The sequence below is a fragment of the Drosophila rhopaloa genome, unplaced genomic scaffold, assembly GCF_018152115.1.
Source record: "Drosophila rhopaloa isolate 14029-0021.01 unplaced genomic scaffold, ASM1815211v1 contig_2, whole genome shotgun sequence".
Classification (NCBI taxonomy): Eukaryota; Metazoa; Arthropoda; class Insecta; order Diptera; family Drosophilidae; genus Drosophila; species Drosophila rhopaloa.
This window is the reverse complement of record NW_025335083.1, coordinates 23,986,210-24,002,646: the sequence shown is the minus strand read 5'-3', so window position 1 is coordinate 24,002,646 and position 16,437 is coordinate 23,986,210. Positions and strand designations below refer to the sequence as shown.

Below are 16,437 nucleotides of genomic sequence, written 5' to 3'. Positions count from 1 at the left end.
TTTCAATATATTTTAAAGAATCTTAAGAAGCATGATTTGGTAAATATAGATTAAATAAAAAGCACCCTTTCAAATAGTTTACATTTTTTTACTAATATTTTAAAATTGGTTTTACTTATTATTACTTACTCTAGGGATCATTTAAGAATATATATATTGTTGAAATATAACTTGAATTCTTTAAATGTCTTATTGAATTTCACCTTATTAGGAAAATCACTATCAGTCCCATATGCCCATTCAAAAATGAAAGGAATTATGAGAATTGGCACGACTTCAGCTGGGCTCCTCTCCTCCTACACCCACACCCCCTTCCACACCCATGTACACCTCACACTCATCACTACCCCCCCACTTTCTTTATTCTCCACCAAATGCCTTGCGAGAAATGTTAATACCGAAAAAAAGAACCATTTGCCGCAATGAAAATCGCGTAAATTTCATACTGATTGTAAGTGTCGCCGTTTTCTTGACGTTGCCATGAAGGCAAAAGCTAGACGGACAATGCACTGATAAAATTTAGGGTGGTGTTAGACAAAGACTAAAGTTAAACAATAGTACTAAAGAAAAATGTAATTTTCAATAAAATATTTCAAAGTTACCTCTACAAACTTATTGCCAATATTTAAATTTTAAATATATGACTATGAATTATTGAAAACAGCTTATAAATTAAACAAATAATCACAATCTATTTTTTCCTAATGTAGTTTATTATTTTTAATAACTTATAGTCCTTATAGTAAGATCAAGTACATAGGTAATTGTTTAAAAATTAGAACAAGTAATGGTTGTTTTAAATGTTAATGTATTAAAAACAATTAGAAAATCCTAAAATTTTTCTGAGTATAGAGAGGAGCTGCAAGAGATGTAGACGGAACTGCCGTGGCCGTCTGTTTCCCCTCATCGCCAGTAACTTTCCGATTCCCCCCAACTTCCGTTTTGGAACTCTGGTGTTGGCTGTCGCCTGCAGATTGTCAGCATTGTCACAATTGCAATTTTTAGGACGGCATGGGATCCGCTGATTTGGTTGCCATTTCACCATTTGAGCGTTTCAAACATTTTGCGGGCATTTACCATAAAGAGGAAAGCGAATCCAAATCGGAATCCGAGCCAAGAACCTTATTCGATTGCGTTAATAGCCGAGAGTGGCGACCAATGCCAGCTGCAAATCTTACAAATTGCAAAAGTTTTCCTTTGCACTTTTTTGGTTTTCTTCTTTGTTGGTTTATGTGTTTTATACATACATATGTAGTTATCATCTTTTGTTCCAGGGGCTTGCTTTTTGATGTGGAGTTTAGGGTATATTGGAACTTATATATTGGATAAATGGGAATATGATAAGAAAGGATCAAGCAACAAATCCTTAAGATAAAGAGAAAGAAATAAAGAAATCATAAAACTAAGACCCAGAATTTTGTATAATTTTAATGAGATAATAAGCAAAGAAATAAATACTTCACAAATTTTGGTAACTTCTTTTTTCTAAAACTCGTACATTATTATATATACCATATCATACCATTATCAAATTCTATTCTGCTGAGTATTAAATTAAACACACCTTCCAAAGATTGAAGAAAAATGTCCCTATACATTTTAAGTTTTATTGATTCTGACAACTGCTTACTTTGTATTCGATCATGTCTCTTCGCTACATTCTATATTTGCTTGACTTCTGTCGAACTATGATTAAAAAATAATTTCGCAAAAATATTGAATCACGTCGCGTACTTGGCAGCTTGGCAGTCGAAGTGAACGACGTTTGCTGGAAGACGGATGGCGCTTTTTGATGGCCGAGAATCAAGTTTGTTTTTACGTGCCACATAGTTGGCCCAGGAACGTGGAGGATTTTGGACCTGGCCGGGGGGGGAATGTCAAAGGTCGGTCGCAGCTGCTGCAAATGGCTGGTGCTTTGGCGAAATGAGCGACCCACCGAGGCCCCCGACCAAAAACTCACTTTTGGCTATGAGAAATCGCTCGTCATTATCGACGCCTGCGAAAATCCGCCAGCTCAGACACACACCCACATGCGAAGACGCCATAAATTATGTTACTTCCCATACACACATATCTATATGTATATATAGACATCTGGGGCTGTGAAAAATCGTGCCCCAAAAACTTTGACCCAACCCCCGGAAAAGGAGAACGAACTTATTGAAAATCACTTAGACACACATGTGACGCTCTCTAGTTCGTGAGCATGAAAATGAGGCACAAACCGAAGGAATTTCGGGGCTATAATTTATGTTTTGGGGATTTGAATTTGAGGGAGAGATTTTGGGGCAGGGTTAAGCCACCAAAAGCACCTAGGAAAAGTTTACAAAACGGTCACCGAATGTTGGCCCAAAAATGCAGTGTGTAAAATGGCCAAAAGGATTGGCAAAATAAGCCCCAAGGAGTGTCAAAAAACTGGACAGACTGGACAGTCGGAGACTCTAAAGGCTACTTAATAGACATGACCACCGGCTAAGACCGCCAGCATGTGACGACAAACTCATAATTTATGGCCACATCCCGGCCAGACTTCGAATGCTATCTCTTCCTGCTAGGATGCCCCTCCTCCTTCCAGTGGAATGTGTCCGGGATCTCAGTTTCGGTCGGCATTTCGGGCCTGTCAGTGTCGTCTGTAATTGTTTTCCTAATGGAGGGGAGAGCTGGACCCCGAAAACATGACCGCACTTAAGTTGTCAGCCCAGTTATGGGCGTGGACAAATTTATGGGGCCAAGCAGGCCCAGATAATCGCCTTGGAAATGGGCGGAGGCCATGTCATCTCCCCGCCATGGCATCTCTTTGTGGATTAAAATGCAACTCTGGGACCGGAAATCACTTGTGAAATGCAACCTTGAATTTGGAAGTTCGGATACAAGGAAGAACAGAATTTATGGACTTTAAGGGAATATGACTTGGTTTATAAAAGTTAACGTTAAATAAATCGAAGTCAAAAGTAAATTGTGCATACCAATAATAAGAAAATAAAACAAAGAGGACTCTGCGATATTTTTATAACTTAGAATTCAAATCGATATTGCAATTATGTTTTTATTTTTTATTTAGTAAATTATTTGTTGTAGAAATGATAACAGAGGGACTGTAAACTTAACAACTTTTATTTTTGCAACACTGGTGAGCATGCAGTATGGTTACACTACAAGTTACACTAAAAAGTCGGAAAACCTTTTTTACAGGATTTTTGATATATTGTGATAAGTTGCATTGTAAAACAAGTTTCATAAACCCTTCGATCAAAGCACTTTGTGAAACTTAGTTCGCCTGCGAAACAAATTTATCCTATCGTCAAAATTCCCGTTGAGTTCAAGGGCCGAACAAGATAAGATTCTTAAAACATCAAAGCCATGTTTCTGGACGCTTTTGGAATCCCCAAGGAGGTGACAGCCGACAATCTGAACAGCTACTCTTACGATCTGGTATGAATTATCAAAGAAGGGCATGCAAATGTGATATTACTTGATTATAGCACGGCACTAAACTTCTGACATCGGCGGATGTTGAGTTCTTCATGCCGCCCAATTGGCATGGCACTATTTACAGTACTGAGGAGTTGCTGCACAGCTACAGAAAGCGGTTTAATGTAAGTCTAGGGTTTTTTCTTGAATAATATTACTAAATTCGAAGTTTTCCCAGCCCGATCCCGCTCTGCTGACCTTCCATGCCCTGCAGCCCTACGAACCCGAGTTCATCTGCTGCGAGAAAGCCGTGGTCGAGCTCACGGTCTTGCCGGCTGGCCAAAGCCTCTACAGCGACAAGGACATCGTGGTGTTCCTGCTCAAGCAGCCATCCGAGGAGAAAAATGTGCTAATCATAAAGGAACTGGGCTCCGAGCTGAACTTCTTCCCCCACAACCATCACTACCATGCCCGGATCATCGACGAGGGCATCGATGTGGTCTATGTGGATGACAAGATCTATATTAGAAATCCTACCATTGGATATCAGCACCAGCGACTGTACAACTTGCTCAGGAATATCAAGCCGGGTGCCGTTCTCAGCCTCTCGGGTCGTCCTTTGCCCGATGTCCTGGCCAGTGTCTGCAGGAAACCAGCCCACGGAGTCAAGGAACACAATTGAGGAGGCACCTCTTTCCCCATTGCAATACCCCATCCCTAAAACTTGAGCAGTCCGGTTAATAAACTTTGTGACTCCAGTAGACTCGTCTAGCTCGCCGATTGTTTGCATATCTGATGGCGACGCATTAGTCGCAGTTGGTTGGGCCAACTGTCTGCGCTTTTCCCGTCTGCCAATTGATTTGATTAAACTCCAGCTGAAGAGGAAGTGGAAATCTAGAGGAGATTATGAAAAGCTGCAGAGGCAGTTTGACTATTTTACACAGCTTTTGGGGACGTTTTGCTATTAATCTTTCCCAGAGATTGACCAATTCTCATCCTCTTTAGTTAACTTTTGGAAATATACATTAGGAGCTCAGTGTACTTATTGGTTTTTAAATTAGGTAAATGTTTTAGATTTTTAAATATTTTATTTAAGGCGAATCATGAGCTTAAGTTAGTAAAAACTCAAACTATTTTTAGAATGGTCCACAATAAATATTATATTTTAAATATTTATATTAATATTTACTGTCCGATCAATTTTTTAAAGACTGAAAATATTTTATCTTGAGGGAATGCCAGTTATAAATACAATGTATCTGAAGGCTTCAACTTTTTGGTATAAATGTTAAATATGATTAAGTACACCCTGCACCCAATTAAAATAAAACTACTACAGTTTCCTAATATCTCGTTGAATCATCCCAAAAATTTCTTCACTCCCCAATCCACTTTCAATAAATACATATTTTTGGGCTATGCAAAGCAGTCTTTGGCATAAACTTTTAAGTTTCCCCCACTTCGGCCCTCCAGCTCGCATTAGTATTCATAACAAAATGTCATATATTATATTTTTGGGCGTACCAATGGCCAAATCCCTTTGGGCAACGCACTGCGTGACATCTTTGTTTGTGGTCTGACCTCCTGCACGGCCAAAAAATAATCTCCCTCCTTTGGGGTCCTAAGTCCCCAAATTCCTCCCTTTTTGGATCCTTCGGCTATTCGATTCGGCTTTGCAATCGCTTTACTCTTTTGTTTTGTGCCTGGAATATCTAATGGATGCGTGCAACTAATTGAGTTGAGTTGCCTGCAAAGGATTTCGCCTTCCTCCTTGAATTTGCAAATCCTTTTTCCAGGGAAAAATCGTTTTTGTTCTTATTGTTGCTGGTCGAGCAGTTTGAGAGGTCTCAGTACTTAATGAAGCGGATGTGAGGATTTTGTAGAAGGCACAAACAAATTTTACGCAAATCAAAAAGTTAAACATTCCAGAAGAAAACTTTTCAGAGAGAGTTGGTTAAGGAATTTTGGGGAATCTTTAAAAGACTTTGGAAAATAGAGGACATTTTATTGCTAAATATAAATCAATTGTCCCTGAACATTAACATGGTTTTTTATGGATTTAATTAAAATTCAATTAAGTTTTGATTATATTAAAATTTCAAGAAGAAACGAATTTTGCACTAGAAAAGTAAAGTTCTGGAGATATTGGTTAAACTAAAATTAAGTTGGCTAAAATAGTTATATCTTAAGATTAGTCTGTTAAACTTTTTCGTTTGAGAAACTTATAAATCTACCCTGGCAACAGTGCAAATCGAAACCAAATACTTGTTTAGTTTTTGTGTGAAATAGTTGTCAATGCCGTTGAAGACTTACCCATTTCATTCGCAATTTCTCTTTTTCCGTCCGTGAGCAACCTGTTACCCCGCACCTGTTCAATAATTGATGTAAATCTGTCACCACTGTGAAGTGCCCCACTCGTTGCCATTCCAATTTCCTTTTCCCCGCTGCTGCTGGTGTTGAGTACCTTGTTGATCCTTTTTATTCCTGTTCCTGTTGTTGTTTCAAACCTGCAACTTGTTCACAACTTTTGATGGCACTTGCAGAAAAAAAGCAACACCATGGAAACTTCGCAGCTGTTGGCCGGAGAATGGGGACTTCTCCTTGGTAACCGGGGAATCCGGAACCCAGAAGCCTATGGACAGGCTGGAACTTATGTATAAGCTCTTGGGGAATGATAAATAGCCGGGCTCAAGTGGCCGCCCCGGCATAAAGCGACCTGCAGGCCAAACGAGCTTCTCACCTTTTAGCCTTATGCAAAAAGCAAAAGATGGAGAAAATCGTAGGTGAAAATAAGCAGGAAGGGCTGCCAGGATAAGCCCGAAAACGTAATGAAAATGAGATGAAAATTATTGCAACGTAAATCAGGCGTTCCTGAGGCGCCCAGCTGGGAACATCCTTTGGAGAGTCTGGATTCTGGCTATCCAACTTCCTCCACCGATTATCCCCCCATTCTGGCTAAACGTTTTCCACTGCTTAATTTGGCTTTCATTGCTTCGGTTCGTTTCTTGCCGCTTTTTTCCCTCCATTTTCCGATTTCGGTGCGGCCTGACATGAATTATTTAACGATCTCCAGCTGCGTTGATGCGATTTTCGCCAAGGATGCCTCTAAATTAAAGCCATAACAAGCTTAATGCAAAGACAACCGCAAAGAGAGTAGCACAAAAAATCCTTCATTTAAACCAACAATGTGTGTGTGTGTGTGTGTGGGTCCAGAACAATAAGCGGGATTCCCCTTCAGGATTCCTTTTCTCTACATGCAAGGTCTTAACTCTTTGTGCCGACGTCGACTTTCCAATTTCAAGTGAAAAATCCCGCGAATGAACATGTAAACAACACACTAGGTGGACCAATGAAAAAGGGCAGAGGGGGGAAAAGCGGCAGACAAGAGGGACAGGAAGGAAAACAAAAGAAAACCCGGAATGCAAAGAAAAATCAACTAAGGCCGATTGCGGTTGCTGTGGCTGTAATCGAATGAAAAATCTCCTATTTCGATTTTGAATATTTTTGAGTACTTAAATAATCTTGATGAACTCATAATTAAAATCACTTTATTTTAATTTATTTTATTTTTCCATTATAAAATAATTATATTACTTGATTATATACTATATTTAATTCCCTTTTGGATTTAATAAAACTTTTCTTTATTTATACTAAAAACTGAAAAATTAATTGTAACAATCTACAAAGAGTATTTGATGTAAATCCTAAAGGGTAAACTAAACTGAATATATTTTACATTTATTTTAATGTATTAAAAACTCATCTAATCATTTGTTTGTAATCAGTTCAATTGCTTGCTTAAATACCCACCCATCTAACTATTCTATTATTGAATTATTTTTGCAAAATATATAAAACGAACACAACAACTATTTAAGGATTTAAATATATTGTTAGGTAAGCTTCATAAGAGAGAAAATTAAATGGAATGTTCCTGAAATTTTTATTTTTTCATACTCATTTAATCTCTGTTCGAATATTCCCTTCAAACTAAAAATGCTTTCCCTGATACAGGGCTAAAACCAAATGAAAACTGCTCTGCGGGAGGTCGAAAAGAGTTTGTATCTCCATCTGTGAACTGCAAACTGCAATGGCCAAAATGTATCTGTATCTGCAGTGCCAATGTGTCTGCGTAGTCAAAGTTTGTCAGTGTGTTCGAAACAGTTTGCAACAAACTCGTACATTTGCAGGGCGAAAAATCCCAAACCCAAATAAAATGCTCTCTGCAGTTTGAACCCACTTGAAATATATATTTTTGGCAATGAAAATAACCCCACAACGCAGGAAAAAAGTCTAAAAAAGTTGTTATAATAAATGGAATGAAGCGCCAACGCGTTGAGCTGCAAGAGAATGTTGCAACAGTGGCAGCAACAAAATGCAGCCAGAGCATCCTTCCAGATAATCCCTGGGAAATTTGTCTAACTCCCAACCAACCCACACCCACTAAGGCTGATGAATGACGCCGCTGCTGTGCAAATTATAATAGCAATTTGCATTATGTGGGTGGGCCGCCCTTGCCCCCTCAGCCCCTCCAATGCCCCTCCTTTTATGGGGCAGATTTAGTGGGGCACATTGTTACCAGCTGCGTGGCGAATGAAATTTTAGATTGCCGAGTTAGTTATGGCGGTTAACTGGGCGAATATATTTGGCTGCTTGTGGGTTAATCACGAAAAGGTTGTTAAGGATTATTAAGGTTGTTAACATTCGTCAAGGATTATGCATTCTGTGAAATTTGATTCATGCAGAAAAGGCATTTATAAATAGGAATACAAAAATAATGTTGGCACTTTATTTTCTATTACATTTGATAAAGCGAAAAAAAACTTCATCCTGATGTATTTAAATCTCTCCTCTATCATTTTATTGAAATATGGAATTACACATTGTTAAATATAAATAAGTATCTTATTGTTTCTTATAAGATCTGTTTTCTGTTTTTCCAAAGCCATATATTTTATTAGTCATTTATTTCAATCAAATATCGTTTTATTGCTATGTTCAAACTTACAAACAAAATATCTGCTTTCATCTGAATTCGACTTAAAAACAATTCTTTCCCCTATTCTGCAGCACTGCTGACATCATCAACTTGCCGAACGTTATCCCCCATAAAAATATCCTCACATTCTAACAATCATCTAATTGAAATCGAGATGAGATCAACCGTACTAGCCTACGCCGACATCCATTCAATACCAGACTTGGAACCAATGCCACCCCATGCTGAAATAATTGCAAATACATAAATAAGTTGATGGTGGATTTGTGTGTGTTTGGCGGGCTTTAAAGCATAATAAATTTTGAATGCGCCATTAGCATGATTTATGCCCATTTAATTTTTCATAACAATGAAAGGAGCAGAACAGGACACGCGGGATGACAAACAGGACAGGCCGGCATTAGCAGGACAATGGAGCAGGAAGTTTCGCAGGGAACTGCTCTCATCATAAACAAGAGTGCATAAAAAATGCTGCGAATGAGGCGACAAGCGGCAACATAATTGAATAGTAAAAGCGTTGCACTGAAATTAACCACCACAAAATGACGCAAATAATGCTAAAAGGGTGGGTGGCTGTATGGCTGATGGTCACTGCCATGAACGGACGATTAAATTTCATTGAAATTGAATTACATTAAAAAGGAAAAAAAAGGGAAAATAAAAGAAGCCGAGGAGCAAAGTGCAAAAGGCAAACGTTTCATTCGGCGGGTCCTGCAGGACAATAGTGCACAAATTAACTTACAAAAGCTAAATAAAAATTGCCAACGCGGCAGTCAACGTGTTGTGTGAATGGGTGGGTAGAATATCCTGGCTGGACGCATTTTCCTTTCATCCGCCGGCCATCTGCCTTAATTCCAGCCTTTGCCCTTTGCTATTTATACGGCTTTGGGCTTGTTTATGCCAACTTCTTATCGCGCTCATTGTCATCCCACCGAGCAAACAAAATAAGCAGCCCAGCCCGAAAACGAGTTGCTTATAAAGTAATTTGCGGATTTATTAAAAGTTTTCAGCGCCTTCAGACGCAGCCTTTGTCGGAAAAGGCTGGAAAATGCTGGAAAAGGCTGCTTTTCTTTCGCTCCCTGAAACTGCGGCCAATTAGTTTGCCTAATTCTTGAGGTGAAACGCAAAACGCTTTAATTGAATTCTGTGGTCCTGGTTGACGGAGGGGACAAACAGTTCAGACATATTTAATCAGTTAAAAGAGTTTAGAAGGTTTAGGGTTTTAAATGAGTAAAGCGGAAAACATACATATGTATTTGCAAAGGTGAATTATTATAAAATAAGATATAAAATCTAAACAACAAATTTTGTAGAATTAATTATACTCAAAGTTTAAATGTATCTTGCTAAAAATCACATCAAATACCTATAATAATTTACATTCCAATAGGAAATTCGAAAAAGTAGTTATCTTTTCATATATTATTTCGCTGCACTTTAAAGGTCGCTAGAAAAATATATATTTTTTCATACCAACATAATATATAACTTCAACCTTTAAGACGCAAACTTAACAGTTGATTTAAATATTATCCCACCAGATGTTGGTTTATTTTTTTCGTGGGTGGGTTAACTTAACTTCCTTTGTACAAGTTTTCCTCGCCGAAATAAATCAAAAGGGGACTCATCACCACACGACAAAACAGCAGCAGCTACATAAATCTACTTGACGCAGCGAGACCCGAACTTCAGACCCTTCGCAGCGGGCCAACCGAGTGGGTGAGATTTATGAAACAGTCAAGTATTTTCTATTTAAGTTAATAACAATCATAATAATGGCAACGGGAAAATTGATGCAGCAGGAAGGAAGGAAACGGGAACAGGGAAAAGGAAAAGTGGAGCTTTTCCCCACACACACCACCTGATGATAGATGATAGATGATGTGCATATAAGCGCAAATAAACACAAGATTCGCTCTTGTCTACGAAAATAAGTTTCATTTTTTTTCCAGCGGGGAGTCCTTGAAAACAGGTCCTTGGCTGGGTGAACGTAATAAGCTGCGAGATGTCCTGTGTGTCTGGTGCGTGTGTACGGGGCAAAAGTCTTTGCATATTTGAGCAGCTTGTTGTCTCATTGTACTTTGTGCATTTCTGTGACATTCGCTTAAAAATTCCATTACACTAAGCTCGAATTACAAACATCAGCAATGGATACTACACGAACGATGGAAGCTTAGGAAAAAACTCTAATAGGAGTGTTGCATCATGGGATACTCTTTAGTGAACATTTTCTTGGTTTTCGAATTTAAAGAAATGCCTTTTTTTTATTCAAGGATCTTAATTTCAGTTCATTTTTTTATAACAATAATGGCTGATATTCAATAAAGGCTTGTAGTATATTATTTTATAATTTTTTAAAGCTTCAAGACTAAAAAATTCTTAAGGACACGTAAGTCCCACTTTGCAAAAGACTTTCTCAAACTCCTCCCCAAAGTGTGTTTACCCCATTAAAGCGTATTTACAATCTTATTTCAGGCTGCGTTAAGCACACAAAATATGAAATATATCAGACTGGCATTCGTAGAATATTTGGCTTTTCTGAAATGTCCTGGCCATTTTCCGACTCCCCATCCTCGACGGCACCAAATATCATTTCACTTTTCATTAAGCTGCAAAGAGCACTCGAGCAGCTGTCAGCTTCTGATTTTGGAAAGCCTGCGGCTGCACTTACCCAACACCTTGAGATATTTTCAATTTCGGCGAATTTTCCACACAAAATACGTTCTAATGCCATTCCTGGAACTTTGTAATGAAATTATATTTGTGTATTTAGCAACCAGTTGAGCAACAAATTTCCATAGCTGCCGGAAGGTGGGGAAATCAAACAAAACTACGACCAGGGTCGAGAGAAATTGCCTGCTGGCAGTTTTTATTCTGCTGTTTTGTCTACAATCTTTGATTTTTCCCCGAAAGTGAGTCAAAGTTCAAACTGATGGATTGCGGTTAGCCTCAGGAAAATTCCTATCCCTTTCCCCAAACTCCGCCACTCTGACTCATTAAATTTTTAATCATCCTGTTGTTTGTAGCCTAACCATAACTGTCAATAGCAATTAGTGGAGGGAGGGGTGGCCAAAATGAATTTGTATCCCCCAAATTGGACAAAGTGTTCGGGCCTGGTTTCGAGGATGCTTGGTCAGGACTTTGAGGTCAAGAAAAGTCAATTATGCCGGAGGCGTGACCGTGCGTACATCAATTTAATTATATCTCCTCAACTGGCTTTTCAACGAGTATCTATACTATTGAGCTTCCCCAGCTTACTTAAGCGGTTAAAGATTGGTTATAGAGCTGAGTACACAGAAAATAAAGTATGTAGACCTAATTTTAATTAAAGCATTAAAGCGTGTTATACTTATTTTAGTTTCTTAATGTTTAATAAAAATTATCATTTTAAATGATAATTGTATATTTTCTGAAGTGTATAAACTTTAGTTATGTGTTTATTAAAGCATGATTGGCTTGGGCTTCAGATTCCATTGATTCGTTTAACTAGAGAATGCCAATTTCAACGCTTAATTAGGCAAAAACTACACATTGCTCGATGCTTTGTTGAAGTAAGCTGGGAAAGCCTTTAAGCGGCTCCCAGACAGACAATGGCCAAAACAACAGAACTATTTATGTCTGCCCAGGTATTCGCCATTCGGGGCAATTTCCGTAATGCGATTTGGGCCCAGAACGAACCCCAAACGAAACGAAACGAAACGAAACTTAAGTTGAGGCTCCTCGCCCAGATGGCCATAATTAACACACGTTGTCAGTCAGTCAGTCGTTTGGTCGGAGGAAAAACAGTGGGATTTGGAGATCTGGAAAGATGAGTGCCAGACAGAAGGCAAACCAAAGTTTTGGGGAGAAGTTTGCTGGGCCCCAAAATACACACATGACAATAATAATTATTGTCTTGATTATGCTCCCGTGCATGTTTTACTTGGCCAAGTTTGCCATTTAGCCAAATTGCCAGACATTTGTCTTCCTCTCGGTTCGGTCTGGGTATTCTGCTTATATCAAATTTATCTCTGGCACTTTTATGCACCATCTTCACCTTGAGCCTTGAGCGGCGTCGTCTGGAGCTCGCTGCTTAAGAGCTTTTCATTTAGCTTAATTAACTTATAACAATTTTTTGCCAGTTTATTGTCTTAATTAATAAAACCCAGACATAAATCTTGGGCGGGATTGAAGTTTAAGTGGATTTTTGCGACATTTATGTGGCTGAGTGGCTTTAGAAAGTATTGGCTGTAAAGGTTCTAAAGATTTACCAAACAAACTTTAAAAGTGGGTCTTTATCCAACAAGGAAAGAATCATATATTTGTTAAACTAATCCCAGCACATTTTTCGAGTCCTTCCTTTGATTTATAGCTAGCTAATCAAAGGACTCAATCAGGCCAAAAGAAATGCGTCTCGAATACAACTAATTTATTTAAAATGCTCATTCATGTCATGCCGAATTCCTGGTCATTCATCAAAAGTCAAGCGCAGGGGAAAGGACACGGGTCAGTCAGCGTGTCCTTTGTGCAGGTCCGACTTGACCTGACCCCCAGACGTCTTCGCCCCATCGCCGTATTATCCGTCTTCGTCGGTCCTCCGAAGCTGCGCAATTAATATTGAAAAGCTCAAGGACCCCTCCGGCACCAGCATCACCATAAGGATCGGGATAAGGGCAACGAATGGGTGACTGAATGGCCATCCAAATCAAGATGATGATGGAGCTGGTGAAAGCGAGCGTGTGACAAATGTCCTGCTGCCTGTCCGAAAAAGATTTTCCAAATTCGAACAAAACATTTCGGGTGGGACTGTGGCCTTGGGGTGGGGTAATTAATTGAACTCCTTGCGAATAGTTGCTGGCCCAAGGTTTCTTTGAAGTTAAATTAAGTTATTGGACAAAGATGGGACACAATCTGGGAATGTATTTTGTATAGAAAGTAAACCACATTCAGCTTGCTGATCATCACATTTATTTGAAAAATATTTATTAAAAAGACTGTCTAAGAATTTTTTTATAAAATTAGATATCTTTACACATCTTGTTCCAGAAAAGTCACTTTCTTGCATCAATAAATCTAGAGAAAGGAATTTTTCAGGATTTTACTTTAAACTTATTTTGCTGTTGTTATAAATTTTAAAATTGTCTTTATTTCATGAAGTTTTATTTAATATGTGAATAAACTTCTAGTTTTTCCCAGGAATTTATATTTTATTGCACTAGTTTTAATCTTTAAATTAGTTTATCTATAGTTCTAAAAGGAAATTGCAATCCCCTCAACTTTCTTGTCTTTAAGACATTGAATCCCCCAAGCTAATTGAACTTTTCAGCCAAGTTTAATAAGCGTTGAGCTGTGAAAATTTGTCAGGCTTAGTCATTATGTGGGCGTGGCATGACTGGGCAAATACTTTGGGCCCGTTGCCAGAGCGCCATGCTTAATGAGCTATAAGTATCTGAAAACTGCCGAGCATTTGCATGATGATGTGGCAATCTCTGGCCGTTGTATATGCGATATCTTTCTGCCACTAAGTATGCAACAAAGTTTCTGACAAACGAGGACGATGCTCGACGGGAGCGTCACTGGCAATTAATTGTCCAACTTGATGAGACAGCATAGAGAATCCATGAGTGGCCCGTGGCCCACTGGGAAATGGGATTCATCCGCGTCATGGCCATCACATTACGTCTCATTAACGTTTTGAATGCAGCGCGGAAATCATTCATTTCCAACCGAAAACGAAAATGAACACAATTTCGGTTGAACTTTGTAAACTCTCAAAGTGATTTTTCGGCTAACAAAAAAGCGGCGATGACATCGCAGACTATCCAAAAAAAATAAACAAAAAACACAGAGTGAAAAGTCAACCCTCCAAAAAAGGAAGAGAAAGGAACAAAGAAAAAAGCAGGAGGAGAAAATGTTTTTCAATTGAATTGATTTTGAATGCGCTCTGTCTGACTTGTGTCTGTGTTTGGTCCATTGAAAAGTGCGTACTTTACTACAACCAAAAACACCCACGCCTACCCTTTACACGGAAATCAAAATCTAGAAAAACTGCAACTAAAATAGAGACATTTTTATTTAATTAAAATATATATAAATTCAGAGATCTGTACATTTTTGGAAATTTGAACATTTGCAATATATTTGAACATTTTCAATAAACTTTTGTTGAAAAAGTGAATTATTCTTTAGTTGGTAATATTTTAAACTACCTTTAAAGATTTGATTTATTTAACTTTGAAACATGACTTAAGAAATATTATTATTATTATATATTTGTATTCCAAACACAATTAATTTATTATCAAAACTTCTTTTACAAAACAAATTTGCAAATAATTTGTATTTGTATTTATATTTATCAGATACTTTTTAATCAAATCATACTAAAGCAAAACACAAATATGTTGTTAAGTTTTGGTTTAAAAAACTTTATTTCTGATAAAAACAAATTATAGTTTTCAGTGTAAACTCCCCAGTTTTTGTCTGGCTGTGTCTGCCACGCCTACGGAAGCATCAGCCACCCCCTGGGGATGGAGTCCGGCCCACTTTGCCCCTGCCACGCCCCCTGCCTCCACTCATCTGCTCACCATCAATGCATTGATTGACTTTTGCGTTGACATTTGCGCCGGGTTATCACTTCTTTGGGGATTCCCCAGCTGGTTCCCCTCCCTCCGACTGCCCCCTTAGTGCCCCCCCCCAGTGTCCCCCACAATAAACGCATTATGTTGCCATTAGTTGAGTGCCAGAAGAGCCTTCCGCTTGTTTGCCAGCTTCCGTTGTTGTCCTCCGTCTGTCGTGCGTTTTGTTCGTTTGTTCGTTTGTTTATTTGTGTGTTTGTTTGCCTTTCACCTAACAATAAAAAATTTCAACTCAATGGGGGGTTTGCAGCGGGAAACTTGAAAAGTTTTCATGCCTGGAATTGTTAATTTAGTTAAACAGTTCTCAAGTTGCCCATCGAGTTTAAGGTAATGCGTTTTCAAGTTGATTGAATTGGGTATTTTTCAAGTCTATCGATTAATTAATCTTTGAATATCAGAGAATTTAAAGGGCCATCCAAATGACGGATAATTATAGGCTCTTCACAAAGAAATTTAAATGTAAATATAAATATAGGTATGATGTTCCAAAATTATTTAAGCAGTAAATATGTAATAACATGCTTTATTTATATTCTGAGTTAAATACATCTTGTTTCGAAGAAACATAAATTGCTTTTAAATTTTTTACCCTACCCAATTACTTTTGCAGCTAACTCTTTATTCCTTATTTCCCATCATGGCATATTACATTACCGTTTAAATATTCCCTCGAGCTTAATTTAAGCCACTTCAATTATGTAAACGCTCGAGCAAAAATGGTTTTACTGCCCATTAAAAGTTGCGATTAATATGTAAACAATCATGGGCAATTGCTGGCAGGAGTCTGTCCCTGAAAGTCCTGCCCTCTTTCCACATCCTTTCCTACTCCCTTTTGCTGTCAGCATAAAAATAACACATAATCATTTTATTAGCTCAAGGAGAACGATGCACTGAAGCATGGGAATCGTTACGCCGGATGGTCCATCCTGTTGCTATATCGTCGGTTCAGTCAGTTCAGTGCACTATGGGGTTTTTGACCACTTTATGTGGCATTTAGTCATTTTTTAAAAGTGCTCTAATTAAAAAAAAAAAAACGGGAGTGCATTAACAGAACATCAAACTGTTATGCCTCATACTCAAAATGTTAATACTTAACAGCATATGTTAGCATAACAGCTGTAAAGTCAGCTGTTGCATCCAAAAGCACCAGCGCTAAGTTTGCAATTTTTTCAAAGCGTTCTTTGAAATTAATTTATTCGTGTAAAACACCATTTGAAAAGAAAAAAACAAATGGAAACTGATCTCACAGGCTTGTACTATATGTTAAATGTATTAATTGCTTAAATTATGTGTGTTTATACTAATATTTTGTCATTTTATAAATGCACCTTAAGCTGAATTTTTAGGAACAAATTTCAACTTTGGGAAGAGTTTTGAAATAGAAGTTTGCATTAGTTTTCAATGCGT

General features: G+C 38.1%; 1 protein-coding gene across 2 annotated transcripts; it reads left to right on the top strand.

Annotated features, from left to right (window-relative positions):
- The first annotated feature begins 3,227 nt into the window (after positions 1-3,227).
- LOC108038836 lies at positions 3,228-4,174 on the top strand. Of its 2 annotated transcripts, none has more exons than XM_017115693.2 (3): positions 3,228-3,432; positions 3,483-3,596; positions 3,686-4,174. In XM_017115693.2, exons 1-3 carry the CDS (start codon positions 3,361-3,363, stop codon positions 4,091-4,093), a joined length of 594 nt encoding a protein of 197 aa, XP_016971182.2. In that variant the 5' UTR covers positions 3,228-3,360; the 3' UTR covers positions 4,094-4,174. The 2 variants fall into 2 exon arrangements, with proteins under 2 accessions (XP_016971182.2, XP_016971181.2); XM_017115692.2 differs by having other exon boundaries at positions 3,650-4,174.
- The last annotated feature ends 12,263 nt before the right edge of the window (positions 4,175-16,437 follow it).